Source organism: Cladophialophora yegresii (assembly GCF_000585515.1).
Source record: "Cladophialophora yegresii CBS 114405 chromosome Unknown aczIN-supercont1.2, whole genome shotgun sequence".
Classification (NCBI taxonomy): domain Eukaryota; kingdom Fungi; phylum Ascomycota; class Eurotiomycetes; order Chaetothyriales; family Herpotrichiellaceae; genus Cladophialophora; species Cladophialophora yegresii.
In genome coordinates, this window is record NW_006913046.1 from 4,671,521 (window position 1) to 4,695,066 (window position 23,546).

The following is a 23,546-nucleotide window of genomic DNA, read 5'->3' on the forward strand; positions in this document are numbered from 1 at the left end:
TCTTTCCATCAAGGCCATGGTCAATGAACGGCCTGAGCCAATATCTGACAAATTGGCTGGGTGCCGTGCTTTCGGTGAGCAAACATGTAAGTGGATGCCTGTTATACAGCGCATCTTCAAGACTACTAAGACATGTGTGATGACACGGCTTGCATGAGAACGATGTCAAGGGTGCTGACAAAGGAAAGCCTCGTTCCTTCCTGCATCGGCTACTTGAATGTGCAACGAGTATTGCTCGAGGTACATGAAGATGAATACCCAGTTGTGGCTTGGAAGAGGTACTGTACTAGAGCTGAAAAGAGGCAGAAAGCTCGCAGAGGGGACTGGCCCGCAACCCCCCCCCGAGTCAATCAGGACCAAGAACACTGGTGGACATGCTCTTGGTATAGACTATTGTGCCCGCCGCTTCCAGACGAGCTCGTCCCCTGTAAGTCGAACGGTGGCCGAGAGAAAACGAAGTCGATGAGCAAGGGTTCGTATGTCTCTTTGTGGCAGGCGGCGCCGCTGCCCTAACCACATCTTGTGCTTATAGAGAAGGGCGTTCACTCTGTACTAGCGTTGAACCATGGAGCATAAAGCAGCCCACGACGAATGCCGAGTGCGGCCGCGTTCCCTTCCACGAAGAGAGAGATGGCCGCTTGGCGCTCCGGTCTCACGCTGTTTTCACAGAGATTTCCAAACTTGTCTCATTGTCCTTGAAGAACAGCAGGCTCAACCTCGCGCCAACTCACCCTGTCATTCCATCTTTGGCAGGGATCCCTCGTCTCTGCATTTGATGCCGGCATGCGCTGCCTGAAATAGCCCCAGGCTGCTTGAAGGACCCCCTGAACGAAGGGATTTCCCATTCTGTGCCCGTTCATGACTGAAAGAGGAACTTTGATGGACCAGCAAAGTGGAAGTGATCGCTGTTTTTGAGTCGCTGCTTTTCCAGTCTCGCAGGCTCCCGCCCAATCATCCAGGCGAGGCCACAGCCAGGGCGCCCCTCCTATGTGTCTAGTTCGCGAGTAAGCTGGTTCCAGAAGACACCTTGGGAGATTCCAGCCTAATGAGACTAAGGAAGAATTCACTTCCACACCCTGGTCGGCTGTGTCCGCCCTCCCGGGCTGTGAGAGGATACTGCTCACATGGCTGTTTACCAGTGGTCGAGGTCGGAATGTGAATGAGCTGTGGAGGCTCGAGATACTGGTTGATTCACTTACATTACCAACCACCACAATATGCTGTGGAGCGATGGCTCTGACAGCGCGCACTTGTGAAACTGGGCCAGCAAATCGCCAGGGTAGTCTTCACCCCGATACTGTATGGCTGTTTACATGCTTGTCTACCGATCTTGAACCCAGAGTCGTGGCATCAGACATAGCCCGACCGCAAGCCAAGGATAGGTGGTACGGGCGGTCACATCCTATGATTTCTCTTGGGCGGTGGTTCTGGAACGCCCATGCCCTGTCATGGGCATGCACGATTGCATTATGGCGTTTTCCATTTCTCCTATATCACGGATAATGCACTGGGCTTCCACCTCAACCACCGGCAACAACGTAGTACCTCAGCCCCGGAGTGCCTCCTCTACAACTTATGCCTCTTCTGCCCACTGGCGATCTTCTTGAACTCCTCCTGCGGCGCGCCGACCACAAAGCGCTTCATCCCCTCCATGACCTCGCGGACGCCCTGCGCCTCCATACTCTCCAAGTAGGGCGCCCGGACCAACTGCTTGATCTTGACGATGGACTCCTGGTTCAAATGGTCGCCCAACTTGTCCTCCACCTCGGCGAGGACCTGTTTCAGGAACCCGTCCGAGTCGTTCTGGTCCTTCCCGCTGAACACCTTGTTCACGAACCCGCACGCGACGAGCTCGTCGCACGGAATCTTGCGCGACATGATGAGCGCTTCGTTGGCCTTGGAAATGCCCATCCGCTGGACCAGGCCGTAGCTGGCCCCTCCCTCGGCGACGAGACCCAGCGACGAGAACGGCGTGAGCAAGAACGTGTGCGGCGCCGCGTAGATGAAGTCGCAGAATCCCAGCAGCGCGGCGGACAGGCCGACCGTCGGCCCGTTCAGCGCCCCGATCAGCACCTTGGGGTGCGCGTAGAACGAACGCGTAATGTCCAGATTGTTCGCCACGAAGCCCTTCAGGATGTCGTTGCGGGCGGCGTCTTTGTCCATGTCCGGCCCGACGCCCGGGCGGGTGCTCGTGACGTTGGCGCCCGCGGAGAAGAACCGTCCGCTGCCCGTAATCACCGTCACGCTGATGGCCGGGTTCTCGGCGATGTCGCGCAGCAGGCACGATATGCGGTAGTAGTACTGCTGCGTCATGGCGTTGAGCTTCTTGGGCAGGTTCAGCGTGATGATGGCGATGCGGCCCTGCTCGCGGTAGAGGACCGCCTCTTCGGGAGAGGCGACATTCGCCATGGCGGAGTGGGCAACAGAGTGAGTGCGGACGCAAGGTCTAACGGCGGTATAGGTAGAGGTCGGAAGGGTGATGCTGTGCAGAGGCTTTGCTGCAGGCGGTTGTATAATGCTGTATGTACTGCGGTAGGTAGGTAGGGGCAAGTTCTGCTGCGAGTGCTCGAGCTGCTGTTTGCACTGGAGTAAGTATATCTCGGGATATATAAAAAGTTTCAACTGGCCCTCGGCATCGGCATTGGGACTCGACTATCAGCCAGCCTACCTCTTCCTACAATGGGCTGCCAGTGCCTCGTAGACTAATCATGAACGAGCATGGACACGAGTAGGAAAGCTGCGGGGACGACGCGGCGGGACCTGAACTGAACCTTGGAGAAGGCGGTAGCCGAGGTTGACCGGAACATCGATATGCCGGTCCGGCACTCATACAGCCGCACCAGGGAGGTCCAGGGAGGTCTAGACGCCCTCGATCAAGGAGTAGACATCGATATTGAGATCCAATCTATCGGGTGGCACAGGGCCAGCTTGTGACAAGGCAATGTAGGAATGGTGGTAGAGTCCCAATTCAAATCTGGCTAGATACCTTCCAGTTCATATCTTTCGACAGCACAGGACGTCAAGCCCTGGTGTTGTATTCACTCAAGTCCTCTCTCGCTTTGGGCTCGGCATCTTGTTCTTGTTCTATCTCTGGTCTCGAGTCTGAGCTTCACTGTCGAGGGCGGATGGTACTATGATAACCTTCCTGCTCCCGCTTCAATCTCAGGGATTTCAAGAACGTTATGAACCCCTATCATAAGGTTCGTCAAACCGCATCTGAAATCCAAGCGGCTGATGCTGGCCCTGGGCATAGAGACCCGCAATGAGGATGACTCTTTCATCTTCACAGGAACTCTCGGCAATGTGTGCACTGGTCCATGCTGAAGATCTGGATATAACGAGAAGCGGGAGCCACACGCAACTGCAACGCCCACGAGAGCTGCTTCACTCGGTCGAATGACAACTCCGCCACGCTTGTATTGGTGTTTCCTTGCCGTCGTCAGCTCTAGACTCCCGAAGGCTAGATGAGCTTGAAGGTATAGCTTACATGGCCCATTCAGGACTTTAAAACCTGACGCGCTCGTAATCACAGCCTTCCGGGCCAAAACTTCCCTTCCTTCTTCGCCGTTTCCTCCCATTCGTAGTTGTGAGCAAAAATCACTTCCATACTCGCTGGCTGGTCTTCTGCTTCGATCTTGATACCATCTTTCGAAGCAGCGTACAACCGCGCCAGGGTGGCTTTCGATTGAGGAATGTCCACGTGCATACAACAATACCTCCCAGTCTCGTCCGTCCACGTTGCTATATCGCACTCGCCAGTCAAGAGACGACCATCATGGCATGCATCCCCCGCGAGGCAGACAAACCTGGTCGGCTGAGACGAGATCTTGCATAGTAAATTGATGTGGCCTGGGAGGTGGCCGGGCGCATTTACAATGTACAAGCTGCCATCTTTGAAGAAGTCTATCGCGTCAGGAAACGTTGACAGTGGTTGCCACGTAAAGTGCGAATCCGCGCTACCAGGAGGAGGCAGCTCAAGCGTCCGCTCCGGTGGCAGCAGGTCTGGCTCGAAGATCATATGTTTTCCTAGGTCATATTTTGCTTTGCCGCTCAGAAGATCGAGCGCCCCGTTACCGACAATGAACCTCGTTTTGTCGTTGGTGAAATCCTTGGGATATCCCACATGGTCATAATGGACATGACTGAATATAACATAGTCGATGTCGTCCACCGTCAGCCCTCCTGCTGCCAATGAAGCAACCGCGTCAGGCTGGGTAGATACAGGTCCCCGGTTGGCCAGATGAGAAGTCAACTCGGCCGGGTAGAGGGCCAGGTCGCGTCTCATCCCCAGATCAAAGACCACTCGGGTCAGCTTTCCAGATTTCTCATCTCTGTGCTGTACCAAGAAGGACAGTGAAGGTACAGTGCGCTTCGCGACTGGGTCGGCAGGGACAACGAAGAACCTCTCTGGAATCGTGATGTGTCCAGTGCTAAGAGCATGTACAGACACCGTAGACATCATAGCAAAGTAAGGAGTACGACCGTCAACTCTCCACTTCTGTGAGGCTTCAACTCATGCCGGGGATATTCTTCGGTTTTTCAATGCAACAATTCGCCGCTGATGTGAGGAGACATCCCCCGCATGCATTTGAAGCATATTTACCAAGGGAATCGGTCTGGGGCCGATTTTGACTGAACAGTGTGGGGTAGTTAGATGATTGCCAGCCGTTGCTGGCGCAAATCGAAACGGTCAACTTCGGGTCCCAGGAACCTAGTCACAGGTACATGTCTTTTCATACGATCAACTGGCGGCCGCGCGGACAGCTGAGAGAAGCCAGCCTCGTGAGGGGCCTCAATCGAGTCGAGGTAATAGATAGCTAAGGTCAACCGACAGGAATCCTCATGTTCGAGGCTCGCTCATGTTGCGCTAACTTGCCTCCACGCTGCTTGAGTACGGTAGCGCTGTCGAGCTCATCCTCCTGGGTTTAAACTCTATGGTGCTCGAGAGGGCCTCATCACGTTGGATTTCGCGTGTTTTGCTGCCTGATTTGTGGGGGCACGAATCGCAACGCGGACATGGATGTTTCCAGATCTCTGATGGCTGCATCCGAGACATTCTGCTCGGGATGGAAATTCAGGCGTTTGTCATCAGGCAGGACAGCGGCTGATATCTGCTGCTTCCCTGCTTGAGATTGCCGTCTCCGGGTACCACTTGAGGCCGTCCGATCAGCGGTCGTCGAGACTCTCCTGCGGCGATCCTCGCGCAGCATGGAGGTCGACTGGTCAACGCCGGTATCGACAATGCGGAAGTTGTACATCTTGGGAAACAAGTGCTTGTCAATTAGATGGAGGCGCCTTTTCTGTGGGGTGGAACATTTCTTGTCACAGCCCTCGACGAAGCAGCCATACGTCTTCTCACCTTTGGCCTGCAATGCCTCTCGGATTGGATTGTGGTTTTCGTCAATGTGCAAGGCTAGAAAATGCGCTGTAGGGAAGTTTTTGCTGCATGAAGTACACCGGTTCGAATGGTCTTTGACATAGTGGATCTCGAAGTCCTCAATAGAAGCGAAATCAAGGGTATCCCGGTGAGGCGGTAAGGAACACAGCATAACAGCCTTCGCCGCCGGAGCATCGACCATAGCGGCTGCAACCTTCGCAGGAGGGTGAGATTCAGAGCTTGGTGTGACTGGACTTTGCTCGTCGCTTTCAATCGAGAGAATCGATGACTCGCGTGATCGCTTGACCATGGCGGTGTAAGTCCAGGTGAGGCAGAGATTTCTGGATTTGAATGAGCGACTCACTCCGGGCCAGTCAGGAGGTTATCCGGCACGCTGGCCCATGCTGCAACCACAGTATCGGATAATGCTACCCGCGTCGATTGGGTTGAGATACGTCCTCCGAACTGTGTACAGCTGTTCGTGTGAGTGAGGTGCGCTCGGCCAGGCTGGCATATCCCATGGAAAAGCAAACGCTCGACTGGGCAGCCAGACACGCTGGTTGGGTCACCGGGTGAAAACGCCAGGCCTAATAGGGCAAACAACGTGCAGCGGTTATGCCTAAATCTGGCTTTGGGGGGTCTTCTGGCGGCCGTTTGCGCGCGCTGATTGGGTGTTAGGCGTGCCCCTTCGCCATGCACCAACAGACTCTGGACGTTCCTGGTCTCTCCATGGCTGCTTCATGTTTCTGCCACAAGCGCGGTTCTTGTCCTCTTCCTCAGCGATCGGCCACCTTTTTGTCGTTGATCTCGCGTTTCAGGTGCTGCAGCCACGATGCCAACAGACTAGCTAGAGAACCGCTCGACTCGTCATCATCTTGCATCCGCCAACTGACTAGGCTGTGAGCGCTCAGAGTGACTTCTCCTCGGCTTCCTCCCTACTACAGCAGTCGGTACTCAATCCACTCAACGGCCCACGACATAGACACCCTCAGAGCCTTTGGTTCTTTGTTCGACGGAGCCGCACGGCTTGTCTAATCAATTCCACCGACCCTTGATCCCTTGTCCAGCACTCCTGTCTGGGACTGACCACTCCCGGGAAGTGTTCTTTGTCTGGTTCACCACATCCCCCAAATTTCGTGGAATGAGCAACTCTTGCAGAGAGAAGGAGACGCCTTCGCTGTCTGCCTAGAAGCCCACGCCACAATGTTGGCTTCGAAGTCTCCATACGCTGCCAACATCGGAACTACGCAGCAGATACCCGTCCGCAACTTCTCCGAGTCCTCGGTCAGGACGCAGTTGACCTCGATGGCTTTACAAGACGGCCTCTTCACCTCTCCAACCGATTCCGATTTCTCTGATGTCTACGACGGGCTGGACTCGATCCGGGCTTGGGACGAGAAGAAAGTAGGAGAATGGTTACACTCGATCCGCTGCGGTCAATATGAAGCCTTATTCAAGGCCAACAACTTCACAGGCGAGAGTCTCCTGGAATGTGACCAGAAGATTTTATCGGAGATGGGCATCAAGAAGATTGGTGACCGTGTTCGAATAAATGTTGCTATCAAACAGCTACGAAACAAATCGTCATTGTTACGATCAAGGAGGAACCGAGACTCGCTGGCGATCCTCGATGGCTTTGCTGGCACTCCTTCTTCGTCAGACTCACCACGAACCCATGGCTCCAAGTCACACAATGGTAGCGGCAAACGATTCTCCCGCCAATTCGACTCTTCGGCTCTACAAAATTTCAATTCGGCTGGTACCGGTTTTAAGGTGGGATCGAGACCCAACTCCCCCTTGGCTGATGTTCACAGTGCAGGGGCAAGGCCCCTGCGCTATGCTCAGAGCCCAATGGACGGCGCGAGGAATACTTCTGGTGGAGGATATTTCAGCCAGCCAGGTTCAGCCAGTTCCACGTCTGGTAGACGGCCCGAGACACCACAACTTGCCGCGCACACAACGCGTGCGGCTCACCTCCGGCAGAACTCCAGCATCGACGGCCTGACACCGGGCGGGCTACCAACGGGCTCTCCAGTCATCAAGATCATCCATAATGGCGGACAAACAAAAGTTGTGAACATCAAATTCTGCCGGACGGCCGACGACGTGACATCGACTGTCCTCAAGAAGCTACATCTACCTGAAACCCACTTCCGCAATTATTGCTTTTATGTCCTCAATGGCTTGGAGCCTGATCTTGCGAATTGTCGGCGGGTAAGCGACAGTGAGCTGATGAGGATCTGCAATGAGTCAACGCGCTCAGAGAGGAACAGGCTGATCCTAAGGAAAATCAACGATGGGCCTCCTGACATGGATGAATTACAGAAGGCTTCAAAGATAGCTGCTGACGAATCCCAAGTTTTGCACAGCACGGCAATCAGCACTAACAATATGCGCAATCAGATCAAGCTTCAGAAACTCACAGGCGAGTCCTGGCACAACATCCAAGTCCCTATCTCGCCAGTCACAACGACAGACAGAAACCGGAACATCATCGCCACAGCAGATGAACATGACCGTCAAGAAGCACAGCAAAATCTCCGAGTCCCGAACAACCAAGAGCCCCGAATGCGGACCTTCTACGGTGCTCGACCTCCAAGTGAGATGATCGTACAGGAGCTGACGTCCTACTTTCCCGGTCATCAGCGCGAGGATATTGAAAAGACAATGAGGCTGTCGATGCGACGGTCACAGCGCATGAGTCGCGCACAAAGTCGCCTGAGTGTTATGAGCAATCTGAGCATGGCGTCGAGCCTGAAAGATGCCCCCCCTGTACCTAGCATCCCCAGCATTGCTGATTCCTGGCTCGCCCAAAGTGGTCTGAATCCCCGGGTACCCACGGCAAGACCCCTATCTGTCGTCTCGAACAGGTTCAATCTGCCTAGCCAGTCATACAGGGATTCAATAGCCTCGTCAACCCTGCAGCCATTGCAAGAAGAGTCTCCTGTCGAGCCGAACAGGAAGTCTTACGTGTCCTTTGACAGTGGTTCCGACACAGCTGCCAACAATGACGCGTCACGAACCAGCTACTTCGATGAGAGTCCTGCGGGCACATTGAACAACGACAGCTTCAACGAACGTCTCTCGGTCATTGTTGCTGAAGATGGCGAGGAAGAAGATCAAGCTCTCAATTCGTTCCTGCAGGGCAACAGCTTTGACAAGAGCAATTGGATGAAGGGTGACCTTATTGGTGAAGGGTCATTCGGCAGCGTTTACCTAGCACTCCATGCAATTACAGGTGAACTAATGGCCGTTAAGCAGGTGGAGTTGCCCAATGTGGCCAAGGGCACTGAAAGCGACAAGAAGAAGACCGCCATGATTGCGGCTCTGAAGCAAGAAATCACTCTCTTGCAAGGCTTACGACATCCTCACATCGTGCAATACCTGGGCACATCGTCGGATGAAGAGCACCTCAACATCTTCCTTGAGTATGTCCCTGGTGGCTCGATTGCTGGCATGCTGAAGCAGTACAATACCTTTCAAGAAGCCCTGGTCCGGAACTTCACCCGCCAAATCCTCGAAGGACTCTCTTACCTCCACGCTCGCAATATCATACACCGCGACATCAAGGGTGCCAACATACTCGTCGACAACCGTGGTGCGGTCAAGATCTCCGATTTTGGCGTCTCTAAAAAGACCAACTTCAATGGCATGAATTCCGCTCCTGGCACACGAACGTCGTTGCAGGGCAGTGTTTTCTGGATGGCTCCTGAAGTCGTCCGCCAATCCGGACAGTCGTTGAAATCCGATATCTGGTCCGTGGGCTGTCTGGTGGTTGAAATGTTCACTGGTTCTCGGCCTTTCCCGTCAATGACGACTTTGCAGACGTTGTTCGCCGTTGGCAGTAATAACGAGAAACCCACAATTCCCGAGGTCGCCAGCGAGGATGCTAAGCGGTTCATGAACAAGACATTCGAGGCGGACCATGAGAAAAGACCGGGTGCGGATGAATTGCTGAAGGAGAAGTTCTTGTTACCCATGGCATGAGAGGCTCTCACGTACGAGATACCCGGGGCCTGCGGTTCGCTGCCCACACGTGAAACCGAACAGCGAGGAGCATATCTGAAGACCATAAGGCAGCCTGTATGATATGCAAGGCGGACGATGAGCACAATTTCCGTTAGTTTTTCATGTTCTGATTACCGGACTTCAAGCCAGGGGTACAGCGTGACCATGTACTCATCTATGTCCACAGTACAGGAAGCGCCATGTACACCCGACCAAGTACCTTGCCAGTAGCTGATATGTAGGTATACGAGTAGCCACCTACCGTATGTAGTACACCAACGGATACTGGACTCGAGACTTTATCTTGTGAAGGAAGACGCAGCTTCCCAGGAGACCGTATCCCATCTTCTGAAAAAAAGAACTCCGTACTCTGTTGATTGAACCCCACAAGCGTACCTACTGTAACAGCTGGCGAATATGATTAAACATACACGATTGGACCAGCTCATCCACATACATCCGCTCTGTACGTCTGGAAGTGCGATTCGCAAGGTGAGTAGCTGTGCGGACTCCAGGTTCAGTCGTCCGTGTACAGTGTCTACTACGTATCCATTCATCTATCCGCCTGTCCCGAGCATATGAGCATACGGTATATTGGTTCTCACAGAACTTGGACCCTCACATGTACGGCATGGCATGCACGGCCTCTGGTAGATACCTATCCGAGACCCTGCTTGGGGTCACTGTGCTTCGGATGCAGGTGCCTGACTCTGGCAAACTCCAGTACATACGTGTGCCGCGTTGATGGCGTGCGGAGTACGGTACAGTGCCCACCTACCTAGGTACAGTACGAGATGCTGGAATGGCATGATCAGGTCATCTCTCACACACACAGCAGAACACGAGATGCCTATGAATCAAGGCCATGTATACGGGGCTGCGGCTTCTAGAATATACACCTAATTAGCCTCCTGCCTGGTTGGCTCGGCATCCATACATTCATCTCCCACTCAACGGAGCATTGGATGCATCAGAACCAAGGCCATGTATACAGGTTGCGCTTCTAGAACATACCGACTATACTCTCCTACCCGGTTGGCACGGCTCGGGTGGGTGGGCTTCATATCAGAGTCATGATGGTATCATATTGGCGGTACTCTGAACTTAGGCGCCTAAGGCTGCCCAGTCATACACATTGCGATGCTGCAGTTCTAATATATGTCATGCCCACATCATTCCCTCTATGGTGGTTGGCTGGTCTCGTGGTACTCTATTCACATCTATAATACGGCGTTCATTGCTTGAGTACAGAGTCTTGCGTGACCGGTATGCTGTGCTTGTCTGTCTCCTGACATCCAACTTGGGTGAGTGGTTGGTATATCAATGGCTCACTGACAATTTGCAGATTCTTTTCGTCACTGGTTTGCCTTCACCATCACACACATAACTCCCACTCGTCAGGAGACATTCATTGGCTGCACTGGCATTTCGACCACCGGACAAGATGATTGCGGTAGGGGATAATGCGGCGCCTTATTGCTGTTGACACCATGTACCAGCTTGATTCGTGGCGCCGCCACTTCGATGGTGTCACCCATAGTCGACTCGGTTGTTTTTTCGTGAGGGTCTGCTGCTTTGGTACCATTGACAACCACGGCGACTCCGTTGCTGGTAGGCGTTTGCTGATGAGGGGCCTGCGGTTGGGTCGTTGGTGCGGTGGGAGGAGTCGGGTTCTGTCCGCCTCTTCCATATCTCAGTTGCACGACCAGACTTTCCTGAGTATTTTCGTCCTCCTCTGCTTCATCGTCTCCCGAAAGTTCTTCATCCATGTCTTGGTCTCGGTCTTCACCATCAAAGTCTGGCTCGGACTCGTCTGGCTCATCTTCGTTCCCACTCCACTCTTTGCCTGACGACTGAGCCTCGTCACTCTCGCCTGATTCCCGAGTCTCACCGTATCTGGCTCGTGGAGGCTTGACCTGTCGTCCTGATCTTGACGTTCTCACACCACGACCATTCGGCATCGTGGTTGGCATGTCTTCACTTGTCTCGGTAAAGTGCCCTTCACCCGCTACTCGTTCCAACTCTCTCCGCTGGTCGACCAGTATGCTCTCGCCATATACTCCGCCAACTCTTGACCTGACTTGCCGGCCACTCGCTGTGACAGTAGGGCCGCTCTCCAAGGGAGTAGAAATGCCCGAGTTTCGTGCAGATCGCCTGCCTGTGCCGTCTGACCCGTCCTCTTCGTCTGAGTATGTATATCGCATTCTCTTGCCTCTTGTTCTCCCTTCATATAGTGAGAATCCCGGATCCGGTCGAGCGAAGGCGGCTTTGCGGGCAAGGCGGTAGTCACGGCGTCTGCGTTTCTGTAGAATGGTCAGTATATCCAACATATAGCTACTGAAAGCCTGGGATGCCTACTTCTTCGCCAGCCTCAAATCTCGGAATCGCAGCCCTCAGCTTGTCACTGATGACCTTTGAGTTGGTTGTATGCTCCTCTGCGAACTTGTCTGCCAGGGCAATCACGTCGGGAATGGACTCCGCCACGCTGAACCAGGTGTTTGTCTTCGCTGTTTTCCCATCGTTTTCTCTGTATATGCGGAAGTGTGAATCGTCTTGTCCTTCTATCAGCCAATATTTGCGACGGTACTGGTCGGAGAACCAGGGCTGAACGCTGCGCGGCTGGTTACGATCGTCGTCTCGCCGCGTCTGCTTGTACGACTCTTTGATGAGCGCTTGCACCGCTTCGGAGGAATTGAGGGCCCATAGAGTCAGTGCTTTGAGAAGACTCAACTATGATCGTATTAGCCACGCGTCATACAGGGGGAAGTGCGACGAGTACACGTTCTTCCGCGCTCATGTTGTTAAAATTCTTTCCGCCATGGAGAGGGTTGTGACCCTTCCACTCGGTGGGCCACTGGTTGTGATGTGCAGAGATCGCATCTTCGAGTGCTCGGCCATAGTGCCCGCGTCTACTCGGTGTTAGCAAGCCGGAGTACTGTGTACATTGTCGGGAGCCCTCACTCCACGTCCTTCTTCCTGTTCAACACCAGCCCCAAGAGCGCACAGAGAAGCCTCTCGACTTGCTCATCGGGCACCTCTCCCGAGACGCCTCTCTCAATATCTTGCGGGCCATAGTTAGGCAGAGACTTTGGGAACGCCTCGCTGAAACGGCTTCTGAACATGACAATGAACGCGATCGCATCATTGTCGGCCAAGGTATACTCGTGAGGGGGCGACGGGGCGCGCTTGGGAGGTTCAGGTGAGGCTTCGGGCTTGGGTGCCGGCTTAAAGTATCGATTTAATCCTTTGGGTTTCGACGTCATTTTTTGAATCATCTCCTCGTCGTCCGAAGTTGGCGCAGATGACAAGGACGAAGAGTCAGAGTCGGCCATGTTTGTGGGTGGTGGGTGGGATGCACGAAAGATAGCCAGGCGCGACGGTGTGTGTTGGGCAAGAGCACAGAAGTAGAAAAGTAATGGCGATGACAAAGTATTCAGGGAGCGGTCTGAATTGAATTGAACTTGGCGCGTTCAAGGCAAGTTACGCGCTACACGGCCAATGGCTCGCGTTGATATGTACCCGGGCAATGACAATCATCTGCATTCTCCTTCACAGCGACATCAATATGGAATCAGGGTCCCGAGTACGACAGCTGATATTCCTTCACAACCACGGAACCAGAACAGATCCCATGGTCCTTGGTTGACGAAGAATGAAGTGCTCGACTGGATGTTGGGAGGGTATCGTGCCAAGCGTGACGATTTCTGAAGCCCCTTTCCAGTTTGACCTGCACACCCGATGATCACGGGCCTGTCATCCGCAACGAGACCTTTTCCTGTCGAAGATCCTGAAGGGTTGAAGCATCAGCCTGCTTCCAGCCATTAACGGTCATCAGCCGTGCACGTCCCCATGCCTCTTGCTGCGGCATAACTCGCCCAGGCTTCGAATCCTGGAAGGCACTAGTATTCCCCGAGAAAACGCGGGGTTATCCGGCGTCCATTGCCCTGTGCCAGCTCAGCAAGCTTCGCAGCCTGGGCACTTGACCTCAGGGCTCAGCGCCTGGTCACCGTTTTGTGAAGTCCTATCTGCTTGTCAATTTGTAGTGATTCCAGCAGCTCAAAACAATCATGGATACTGGAGTTCGCGTGACCCGTTCGAATTTGTAAAGTAAACAGGCTCCTCCTGTCGCTAGTTGGACCTGCTGAATTGAATGAGCGCAAACGTAAAGTTTTAATGCCTGTCGTGGAGGAGAGATGGCCCAGGGATTCGAGAGTAGGCGGGACCAGCGTATCCGAGGCATGCTGCAGCCCCCCAAGACCGCATTCGCATACAAAACTCTGGCAGGCCGGAAGACTTGCAGCCCAACCTGAATGGAGAAATTGCATTTTTCTCTCGCCAGAATTGTGCTGAGAAGCAGTTCCACAGCCGGCAAGACCAGCGACTTGATTGTAGGCAGTCCGCAGCACGTGAGGAGGACCGCAGACTTCACAGCCGTCTCCTAAGCAGAAAGAACCTACCAGTAGTAGCACAGACCTACTAAGCGTAATTTCCATTCCAGCAATGTTGGTTTGTGGGAGAACCAGGACTGTGCTGATCAATTATTGGGTAGGTTTAGACCACCGCAAACCCCGTTGCAGGACACCAACGTGAAAGTATCATGAATAGGTGTGACAGCAGCAAAGGGCCAGAAGAGCATCCGCAAAAGTCAAGTTCTTGCTTGGTGATAGAACTGTTATGGGTGTAACGACAAAGCGAAAAAAGACACAGATGTTGAGGTTGGGTTGAGGACTGAGGTGCTCTCGGAAAATCGGAATCTCCGGCAAGAGCTAAGAAAGCTAAACTGGACCAAAGCTGTCCAATTACACAAAACCTTCAACTGCGCGAGGAACGCCAGTGCGCCCCCCTATCGCCGCCAAGAGTTCGGCTGGGTGCGCACAAACAGCATTTGCGACTGCGGCCACAACGACTCTGAACCTGCTGAATCTGATTTCGACCTCATCGTCGCGAACTTTTCGACAGCTCTACGCCGCCATGGGTAGGGTCATCAGAAATCAGAGAAAGGGCCGTGGCTCTATTTTCAGTACGTCTGCCATTCTCACCGGTCGCCTGTAGTTATTTTTCTCCATGCTGCCTGGATCCCCAATTGTCCTCGTCGTCTACTGACTGGTTTCCTAGCGAGCCATACTCGCCTCCGAGTCGGTGCTGCCAAATTCCGAACCCTCGACTTCGCAGAACGACATGGCTACATTCGAGGCATAGTTCAAGAGATCATCCATGACCCTGGTCGAGGTGCGCCTCTTGCGAAGGTGAAATTTCGAGACCCATATTCGCCTAAGTCAAGAACCGAGATCTTCATTGCTACCGAAGGGCTATACGTATGTTTGGATGTCCTGAACCTGGACTTGGGCGCTAACAAACTTGTAGACGGGCCAATTCATCTACGCTGGAAAGAATGCGGCTTTGAGTGTCGGTAATGTTCTGCCGCTGGGTCAAGTGCCTGAAGGTACCGTCGTTTCAAACGTCGAGGAAAAGACTGGGGATCGAGGCGCTTTGGGACGAACATCTGGCAACTACGTCACCGTCATTGGGCACAACCCCGACGAGGGCAAGACTCGAGTCAAGCTCCCCTCTGGTGCTAAGAAGGTTGTGCTCAGCTCAGCTCGAGGCATGATTGGTATCGTTGCTGGTGGTGGACGAACCGACAAGCCAATGCTCAGTACGTGAACACAGATTGATGGGCTGCAATCACGGTCGGCTAACGTGTATCACAGAGGCGTCTCGCGCCAAGCACAAGTTCGCCGTGAAGCGCAACTCGTGGCCCAAGACTCGTGGTGTTGCCATGAATCCTGTTGACCATCCTCACGGTGGTGGTAACCATCAGCACATCGGCAAGGCTTCTACCATTTCGCGATACGCCGCTCAAGGTCAAAAAGCTGGTCTCATTGCTGCTCGGAGAACTGGTCTGCTACGTGGTACCCAGAAGACCAAGGAGTAGTTATGGAATATGCGTTGGGGAATCGCGAAAATCCGAGGCTTGTATTAGGACTCTACAAATGAGGTTCCTCCACAGCGGGAGAATCAGTTCCGGTTCATGGTGACGAAGACTGCCGATACGTGTACTTGGCTTCTGCAAAGTCCAAGTTGGGGCGAAGCAACGGCAAACGGGAGCCGCATCACAACACAGATCAGATGCAAAGATCAGAAGATGTCCATCGCCTTGTGTAGTGGTTCATGATCATCCCTTTGATGGTGACAGTTAAATCAGTATTTGGAGACTGGACCTCCCTACTCTCTGATTCTCAAGCCACAAAGTCGCAACCGTTAATTAGCGTCAAAGTTGTGTTCGTACCACTTCGGAACTAGGAACTTATATGAAGCGTTGTCTGCCATGCTGGCACCGTCGGAGCATGCATCTCATGCTTACATGACTTCGTCATGCATGAATGATTACTGGTCTTCTGCAGCGTAGCACGCCTGGAACGGCATGTTGGAGAATAGAAACACCAACTGCAGCCTGTAGAATGCTCGCGGATATTCATGTTTTCAGAAGGTGGCGTCTTGTTTCAGAGGGATGCCCAGAGCGTGAAGCGTCGACCAGGCCCAGCCCACGCCCCGCAACAGGGTTTGAGATCAGGGGCAGTAGCCGGAAGCCACTGGTGGTGGTTGCTCGGTGGAACTTGACGAGGGACACGACGGCAACAAGGGTCCCAAAAAGCTTAAAGAGGATGCATTGGTGCGCGTCACTGGCAACCGCAATGCACAATCGCCTGCTCCATCCCACGGGACACTTGATGCACTCGCTGTTCGGCCTGATTTTTGTTGGATCTCGTCCCTCGTTTCGGCGCTGTCAGCGAAGACAATCGTTTATTGCTTTCTCTGTATTCCGCCTCTGCTCATACTGCTCGTCGGACTTTCTCTATTTCGCTTCTTTGTGGCCCGTAGTCCAGCTCGCATTCCAGTCAAAACATCAGAACCGATCGCAGTCCGATCCGACTACTCCGTCGCTCACCAAGGGCGCAGTGAGCATACATAACACCTTTCCTTATCAATCGTCACATCAGCACTATCAATCACTCGTTTAATCCTCCATCGTCTGCCAACCAAATACTAGCACCAGCATCCTGCGATCGCCATAATGAATGTCAACAAGAAACTCGATCGTTTCAAACAATGGGCGGGAGAGCGCATGGGAGGAGAGGTCAAGACCAATGTATCGGACAATTTCAAAGCACTCGAGGTCGAGATGGGCCTGCGCCAGGAAGGTGCGTAGCTGCTGTCTAGGGGCCCCGTTGTTGTTTCAATGCTAAGTCTACTGTAGGTCTCGAGAAGATGCAGCGATCGATGAATGCCTACATCAAAGCAATTTCCAAACGCTCCGAAGTGGAGGGCAAGGAGAAGACGCTTCCAATCGCCTTGATGGGCGGCACCATGATCTCCCACGGCGAAGATTTCGAGCCCGATTCTGAGTACGGCCAATGTCTGAACAGTGAGTGCCTGTGGGGAAGTTTTCGAAATTTCGACACATCTAGCTGACAGCAAACAGTGTTTGGCCGGACACAAGAAAGACTCGCCCGGGCTCAGGAGACTTATATCGTTTCCGCCACGACTAGCTGGTTAGAGTGCCTTGAGCGGTCTATTGTTCAGATGAAAGAGTACCAGGCCGCCCGTAAGCGACTTGAGACGCGCCGACTGGCGTATGATACGTCCCTCGCGAAGATGCAGAAAGCCAAGAAGGAAGATTTCCGCGTCGAGGAGGAGTTGCGCACACAGAAAGCCAAATACGAAGAATCAGAGGACGACGTCCACCGCAGAATGCAAGAGATTCGCGACGCCGACCCTGAAAGTGTCGCCGACCTTGGATCATTTCTCGATGCCGAGTTGGCATACCACGATAAATGCAGGGAGGCCTTGCTACAGTTGAGGAGCGAGTGGCCTGCCAGGTGAGTGCAATCTCCGACGTCCTGCGCACGACTCTGCTGACCAAGTTTAGGTCTTTACCGACCCGTGGCGGCCGGCCTAACCCACGCTCGAGGTCGAACACAGTCCGTTCATATACCCACGGGGCCGAGCCAGTTGATGAAGCCCCAGTCGATGTACGCCCCAAGATCACGACTTCTCGGAGCAATCAATATGTGTATCAATCATCCGACTATTCACCCGCGCCCCAGCTACGCGCAAACTATGCCAGGGCCGCTACATTCAATGACTCTCCTCAGCCGAGCAGGGATCTATCGCCCGCGACTAGACCAGGGATTTCGCGCATCCCGAGTGATTCGTTGATGATTCGCACAGCAAGATCAAATCTGCGCAACGTGGATGAGCAAGACGTTTTCGGAGACGATTCGGGCTCTTACTCCAACAGCTCTGACCGTGGTTACGGGGATCAAGCTATATCACCTGCCACGTCTCATGGTAGCGAAGCCACTCCTCTAACGAGCAAGAAGAGTGGCCCTCCACCACCTCCTCCGTCCCGAGCAAAGAAGCCACCGCCACCACCTGTCCCAGCAAAGAGGTCGGTTCTCACCTGAGGAGCATGGCTGGATGTCGTTGTCGTTATGGAATGCTGCTTGGATGGATACCACACAGATTGGCGTTGGCGTTGAGCTGAGCCAGGCCTTTTCAGTAGACATAGAGCCGGACCGAGCTACAAGTCTTGGAAAGTCGCTTGGTGGCACATGGCTGCGAGCGCTTTGGGGACTGCATCAATTGGAGGATGTCTGTATTGGAGAACGTGAACTGTTCTCGTCGTTGGAAGCCCAGTTCGCACCTTAAGCAAATTTCCTTTTGAGCTTGTACCCGCGCTGATCGTCCTTCGGAACAAGCTGAGTGAAAGCTCACGTGATATTAATCTCACGTGACATGACACGGCTTGGCAGAGATTGCGACAGGCTGACCGCGCAGTCAGCCTCTTCTCGTTTGGGTCCGCCTTCTTGTTGCGCTCTTCTCGCAGACGTGAAGGCCCCTCGCCCGGGAAAATCATCAATCAACGCGTCGCAACCATCTCGTTCCATCGCAAACCGTCACCGATAACCAGCAGCACCGCTTGAAGAGTGCGCCTCCACACGGCAGTCACCTCTTCGTCCCCTCATTAATTAGGCACCCTTGCCTCGACCACTCAACCTCACCTCACCCGAGATCGACTCACTGCAAAGTCCCTCTCCTCCGCCGACTGCGCCAAGTGTATTCACGTCCACGAGGCTGCATCATCCCTGCCCAGTTGGAGCCGTCACCCACAGACTAGATGCTCCGATAGATGTTTCACGCATAGCCAGAACCTGCGGTTGCCTGAAGTCGCCGACTGAAAAGGCACTATGGCTTCAGTCCAACCCGCGCCTGGGATGCCATCCAACGTCCCGGCGCTCCCACCCAACCTTTCACAAGCACAAGTGCAGGACGTGTATCAGGTACGCAACGCTCAACCAATACTTTCATATCATCAGATGCCATTGCTATTTCGGTCTGTCTACTAACATTCGTCACAGAAATTCCAGCGCATGAAAGCCCAGAATGTCCCCGAAAGTGACCCCGAGTATATCAAAGCCTACCGGTTCCTCACTGCCGTTCAACAACAGCAAAACTTTCGCAAATTGCAGGCACAGAAACAGGCGCAACTGCAAGCCCAGCAGCAGCAACAGGCTCAGCACCAGGCCCAACAACAAGTCCAACAGCCGACTCAACAACAAGCTCAACAACTCATGCAGCCACAACCCGCCCAACAACGACCCCCTCCGCAGGTGAATGGCAATTCCAGTCATGCCACAGCGAACGGGGCGACGAATGGCCAGCAAGATCTTGGAGCACCTGCCGCCAATGGGTCTTCCACCCCCAGTCAGACATCTGTCGCCAACAGTGCGCAAGTTGCTGGCGCGCAAGCACAAGCCCAAGCCCAGGCACAGCGTGCGGCAGCGCAAACGACCGGTAGCTTCACTCCAGAGCAACTGAACCTTCTGAGAACGCAAATCTTCGCATTCAAGACGCTGTCGAAGAACCAGCCTTTGCATCCTAAGGTACAGGCGCAGCTCTTTCCCTCTCTCAAGCAACAGGCCGCACCTCCCACGGACTCGACGGCTGTAGGGGAGAAGGTTGCAGATGGAACCCTTGAGCCCAAAGGCGCTGTATCGAAGGAGGTAGTCCGGTCCAAAGCCTTCTTCGATACCTACCAGTCACCTTACGATCTTCTAACAAAGCCCATCAGCTTTTCGGATCACTCGCAGCGCATTAGGCGGCAGAAGATACCCGCAATCCTGCCCATGGGCATTGACTCGGACCAAGTTCGGGAAGAGCAAGAACGTCTGCTGTACAACCGCATCCAAGCTCGTAAAGCCGAGTTAGCTGCCCTCCCTGTCAATATTGCGGCCTGGGACACCAGTAAATCTGCTGAGCCTACCGCCGACGACAGTCTCAAGATCAAGGCTTTGATTGAATATAAGAAGCTATGTCTGCTTCAGAAGCAACGCGACTTCCGACGAGAAATTCAGCAAGAACTCTTCCATTACGACAACTTGGCGATGACGGCCAATCGCTCCATGCACCGCCGCATGAAGAAACAATCCTTGCGCGAAGCTCGTATCACGGAAAAACTCGAGAAGCAACAGCGCGATGCCAGAGAGAACAAGGAGAAGGCTCGGCAATCGACCCATCTACAGTCCATCGTGGCTCATGCTCAAGATATCAAGAACAATGCAATCAGTCAACGCTCACGGATCCAGAAGCTTGGTCGTATGATGGTCACTCACCACCAACATATGGAGCGTGAGGAACAGAAGCGCATTGAGCGAACTGCCAAGCAGCGTCTGCAAGCGTTGAAAGCTAACGATGAAGAAACCTATCTGAAGCTGCTCGGCCAAGCCAAGGATTCCCGTATCTCCCATCTCCTCAAGCAGACAGACGGCTTCCTGAAGCAGCTCGCCGCCTCTGTCCGACAACAACAGCGAAGTGCTGCAGAAAAATGGGGCGAAGACAAGTACGCCGACGAGGACGACGAAGATGAGGACGTGACCGACGACGATGAAGGCCATGGAAAGGTCGACTACTATGCCGTGGCTCATAAGATCAAGGAAGAGGTCTCCATTCAGCCCTCCATATTGGTTGGTGGTACTTTGAAAGAGTACCAACTCAAAGGGTTGCAGTGGATGATCTCCCTCTTCAACAACAATCTGAATGGTATTTTGGCCGATGAGATGGGTCTGGGCAAGACTATCCAGACGATCAGTTTGATCACCTATCTGATCGAGAAGAAGCGTCAAAGTGGTCCGTTTCTGGTCGTTGTACCCCTCAGTACGCTCACGAATTGGAATCTGGAATTTGAGAAGTGGGCTCCATCAGTCAAACGTATCGTCTACAAAGGACCGCCGAACAGTCGAAAACAACAGCAGATGCAAATTCGATCGGGCAACTTCCAGGTCTTACTCACTACTTACGAATACATCATCAAGGACCGGCCGATTCTAAGCAAGATTAAATGGGTTCACATGATCGTCGACGAAGGTCACAGAATGAAGAACGCCCAGTCCAAGCTAAGCAGCACCATCACCCAGTACTACACCACGAGATACCGCCTGATCTTGACGGGCACCCCGCTCCAGAACAATCTTCCGGAGCTGTGGGCTCTTCTCAACTTCGTCCTTCCCACAATCTTCAAGTCAGTCAAGTCTTTCGACGAATGGTTCAACACTCCCTTTGCCAATACTGGTGGACAAGACAAGATGGAGTTGACCGAAGAAGAGCAACTTCTCGTTATCCGTCGTCTGCACAAGGTGCTGCGGCCGTTCTTGCTCCGTCGTCTCAAGAAAGATGTGGAGAAGGATCTTCCCGACAAGCAGGAGCGTGTCATCAAATGCCGCTTCTCCGCTCTCCAGACCAAACTTTACATGCAGTTGATGACACACAATCGTCTGACGGTGGCTGATGGCAAGGGCGGTAAGACCAGCATGCGCGGTCTCAGCAACATGTTAATGCAGCTGAGAAAGCTATGCAATCACCCTTACGTGTTCGAACCCGTGGAGGACCAGATGAACCCAAGCAAGGGGACAAACGACTCTATCTGGAGAACGGCGGGCAAATTCGAGCTGCTCGACAGAATCTTGCCTAAGTTCCAGGCCACCGGCCATCGTGTGTTGATGTTCTTCCAGATGACCCAGATCATGAACATCATGGAGGATTTCTTGCGGTTCCGTGGTATCCAATATCTCCGGCTTGATGGTGCTACCAAGGCTGAAGATCGGGCTGAATTGCTACGTCTTTACAATGAACCCAACTCGCCGTACTTTTGCTTCTTGCTGTCGACTCGTGCAGGTGGTCTCGGCTTGAACTTGCAGACTGCAGATACAGTCATCATCTACGACTCAGATTGGAATCCACATCAGGACTTGCAGGCTCAGGATCGTGCTCACCGAATCGGGCAGAAGAACGAAGTCCGCATTCTGCGTCTGATCAGCTCAAACTCTGTCGAGGAGAAAATCCTGGAACGTGCTCAGTTCAAGCTCGACATGGACGGCAAAGTCATCCAAGCAGGTAAATTTGACAACAAGTCTACGAACGAAGAGCGAGAGGCCTTCCTAAAGACCCTGCTTGAGGCAGCAGAAGCCGCTGATCAAGTTGGAGACTCAGAGGAGATGGACGATGACGACTTGAACGAGCTCATGGCTCGGTCCGAGGACGAATTGACCCTCTTCAAGAAGATGGACAAGGATCGGGACGAGAACGACCCCTACGGGCCAGGTCGTCCATTAGCCCGTTTAATGGAGGAGAGTGAACTTCCCGACATCTATGTGGCCGAGGACAACCCGGTGCAAGAGGAGGTGGAGGAGTATGCCGGTCGTGGTGCACGGGTTAAGACTCAGGTCAAATATGACGACGGACTCACCGAAGAACAGTGGTTAGCGGCGGTCGATGATTCGGATGACTCTATCGGGGAGGCAGCGAAGCGCAAACAGGCACGGATCGACAAGAGACGCACGAACAAAGCCAAGCGCGAACGCGTGGCAGCCGGGGTTGCGTCGTCGCCGGAACCAGAACGTGAAAGCTCGGAGGAGCCGCAACCTAAGAAGAAAGGCCGTCCCAGCAAAGCAGCTGGCCAGAAGCGCAAAGGCGAAGATATCGAGGAAGAGACGCCGCCGACGAAGCGAAAGCGCGGACGGCAGCCCAACAAGCCTGCCGTCGATGTACTCAGCAGTGCCGAGCGATCTGCACTGCAGAAGGCTCTTCGGGCGATCATCGAGTCAATCAAAGCCCTAGAGGTGCCCGACTCGGAGCCGGAGGAGCCCTCTGACGACGACAGTGACGACGAACCGCCCACCAGGCTTATCATCGGGCCGTTCCTGGAGCTTCCGTCGAAGAAACTGTACGCCGACTATTACCAGTTCATCACAGAACCAATCGCCATGGACGTGATTGAGAAGCGCATCAGCAGTCATCAGTACACCAGCCTGAAAGACTTGCAAAGCGATGTTGCGCTCTTGGCCAAGAATGCTAAGACGTACAACGAGGATGGCAGCATGATCTACAATGATGCGGTTGTTATCGAGGTAAGCCGCGCATTTGTGCTAAGATGTCTTGAGGTCGCTAACCGCAGATACAGAACCACTGCAACCAAATGATTGCCAAGCTGATCGCAGAGAATCCTATTTTGGGGGAGCGGGTGGCTCAAGATGGCGACTCTACTGCAGCGGCTTCCAGTGCCGGGACGCCTCGAGGCTCGGTGGCTCCCATGGGTGGGACGAAGCTGAGACTGACGCTGGGTGGCAGTAATGGGGTTGCTACCAATGGCACCACAAGCGGGGCGGGCAGTGGTGCGGAATAATGGCTGTACTATTGTACCATAACGAAATATGGCCGGGGAATGGAGATAAGTGTTTAGATTGGAGTTGGGTGGTTCTACATTGTGGGACATGCAGGTTGCCCTCAGCTGGAAAGGGGGCTTATTACTAGCATAGCTTGAAGCAGAGGCCCGAGTCGGCTCGCAATGAGACGTATTCGATGCTGTAGCACTTTCAGTCTTGGAATACTGTGTCTGTCGCGGACCACGACAACCAGCACGTGGCTTCGAACGATGGGGGCTCGGGGGTGCTCGGGGGTGGAGAGCGAGATGGAGATCAGGGCCGGTGCAGATGATCCCTTTTCGGTGCATGGCATGGCGAAGGATCGCGACGGCTCTCCAACAATTGTCGCAGCCTGTCTGTCAACAGCAATTGATTTACACCGTGATCCGTATTGCTGCTTC

General features: G+C 53.6%; 8 protein-coding genes across 8 annotated transcripts; 4 read left to right on the forward strand and 4 right to left on the reverse strand.

The window, feature by feature from the left end:
- Positions 1-1,566: 1,566 nt before the first annotated feature.
- On the reverse strand, positions 1,567-2,409 carry A1O7_03606 (enoyl-CoA hydratase; the record flags this gene model as incomplete). The annotated part of the gene is made up of 1 exon (XM_007757625.1): positions 1,567-2,409. One exon carries the CDS (start codon positions 2,407-2,409, stop codon positions 1,567-1,569), a length of 843 nt encoding a protein of 280 aa, XP_007755815.1.
- A 1,117-nt stretch (positions 2,410-3,526) lies between these two features.
- Positions 3,527-4,459, reverse strand: A1O7_03607 (uncharacterized protein; the record flags this gene model as incomplete). Its single annotated transcript, XM_007757626.1, has 1 exon — positions 3,527-4,459. One exon carries the CDS (start codon positions 4,457-4,459, stop codon positions 3,527-3,529), a length of 933 nt encoding a protein of 310 aa, XP_007755816.1.
- Positions 4,460-4,955: 496 nt separating this feature from the next.
- On the reverse strand, positions 4,956-5,687 carry A1O7_03608 (uncharacterized protein; the record flags this gene model as incomplete). Its single annotated transcript, XM_007757627.1, has 1 exon — positions 4,956-5,687. One exon carries the CDS (start codon positions 5,685-5,687, stop codon positions 4,956-4,958), a length of 732 nt encoding a protein of 243 aa, XP_007755817.1.
- Positions 5,688-6,580: 893 nt separating this feature from the next.
- Positions 6,581-9,364, forward strand: A1O7_03609 (STE/STE11 protein kinase; the record flags this gene model as incomplete). The annotated part of the gene is made up of 1 exon (XM_007757628.1): positions 6,581-9,364. One exon carries the CDS (start codon positions 6,581-6,583, stop codon positions 9,362-9,364), a length of 2,784 nt encoding a protein of 927 aa, XP_007755818.1.
- Positions 9,365-10,782: 1,418 nt separating this feature from the next.
- Positions 10,783-12,717, reverse strand: A1O7_03610 (uncharacterized protein; the record flags this gene model as incomplete). Its single annotated transcript, XM_007757629.1, has 4 exons — positions 10,783-11,688; positions 11,744-12,115; positions 12,165-12,294; positions 12,347-12,717. The coding sequence occupies 4 exons, from the start codon at positions 12,715-12,717 to the stop codon at positions 10,783-10,785; spliced, it is 1,779 nt and encodes a 592-aa protein (XP_007755819.1).
- A 1,639-nt stretch (positions 12,718-14,356) lies between these two features.
- On the forward strand, positions 14,357-15,320 carry A1O7_03611 (60S ribosomal protein L2; the record flags this gene model as incomplete). Its single annotated transcript, XM_007757630.1, has 4 exons — positions 14,357-14,409; positions 14,505-14,700; positions 14,750-15,041; positions 15,097-15,320. 4 exons carry the CDS (start codon positions 14,357-14,359, stop codon positions 15,318-15,320), a joined length of 765 nt encoding a protein of 254 aa, XP_007755820.1.
- A 1,140-nt stretch (positions 15,321-16,460) lies between these two features.
- Positions 16,461-17,853, forward strand: A1O7_03612 (uncharacterized protein; the record flags this gene model as incomplete). Its single annotated transcript, XM_007757631.1, has 4 exons — positions 16,461-16,587; positions 16,644-16,811; positions 16,869-17,265; positions 17,316-17,853. The coding sequence occupies 4 exons, from the start codon at positions 16,461-16,463 to the stop codon at positions 17,851-17,853; spliced, it is 1,230 nt and encodes a 409-aa protein (XP_007755821.1).
- A 783-nt stretch (positions 17,854-18,636) lies between these two features.
- Positions 18,637-23,126, forward strand: A1O7_03613 (uncharacterized protein; the record flags this gene model as incomplete). The annotated part of the gene is made up of 4 exons (XM_007757632.1): positions 18,637-18,729; positions 18,808-18,984; positions 19,060-22,851; positions 22,905-23,126. The coding sequence occupies 4 exons, from the start codon at positions 18,637-18,639 to the stop codon at positions 23,124-23,126; spliced, it is 4,284 nt and encodes a 1,427-aa protein (XP_007755822.1).
- Positions 23,127-23,546: the final 420 nt, after the last annotated feature.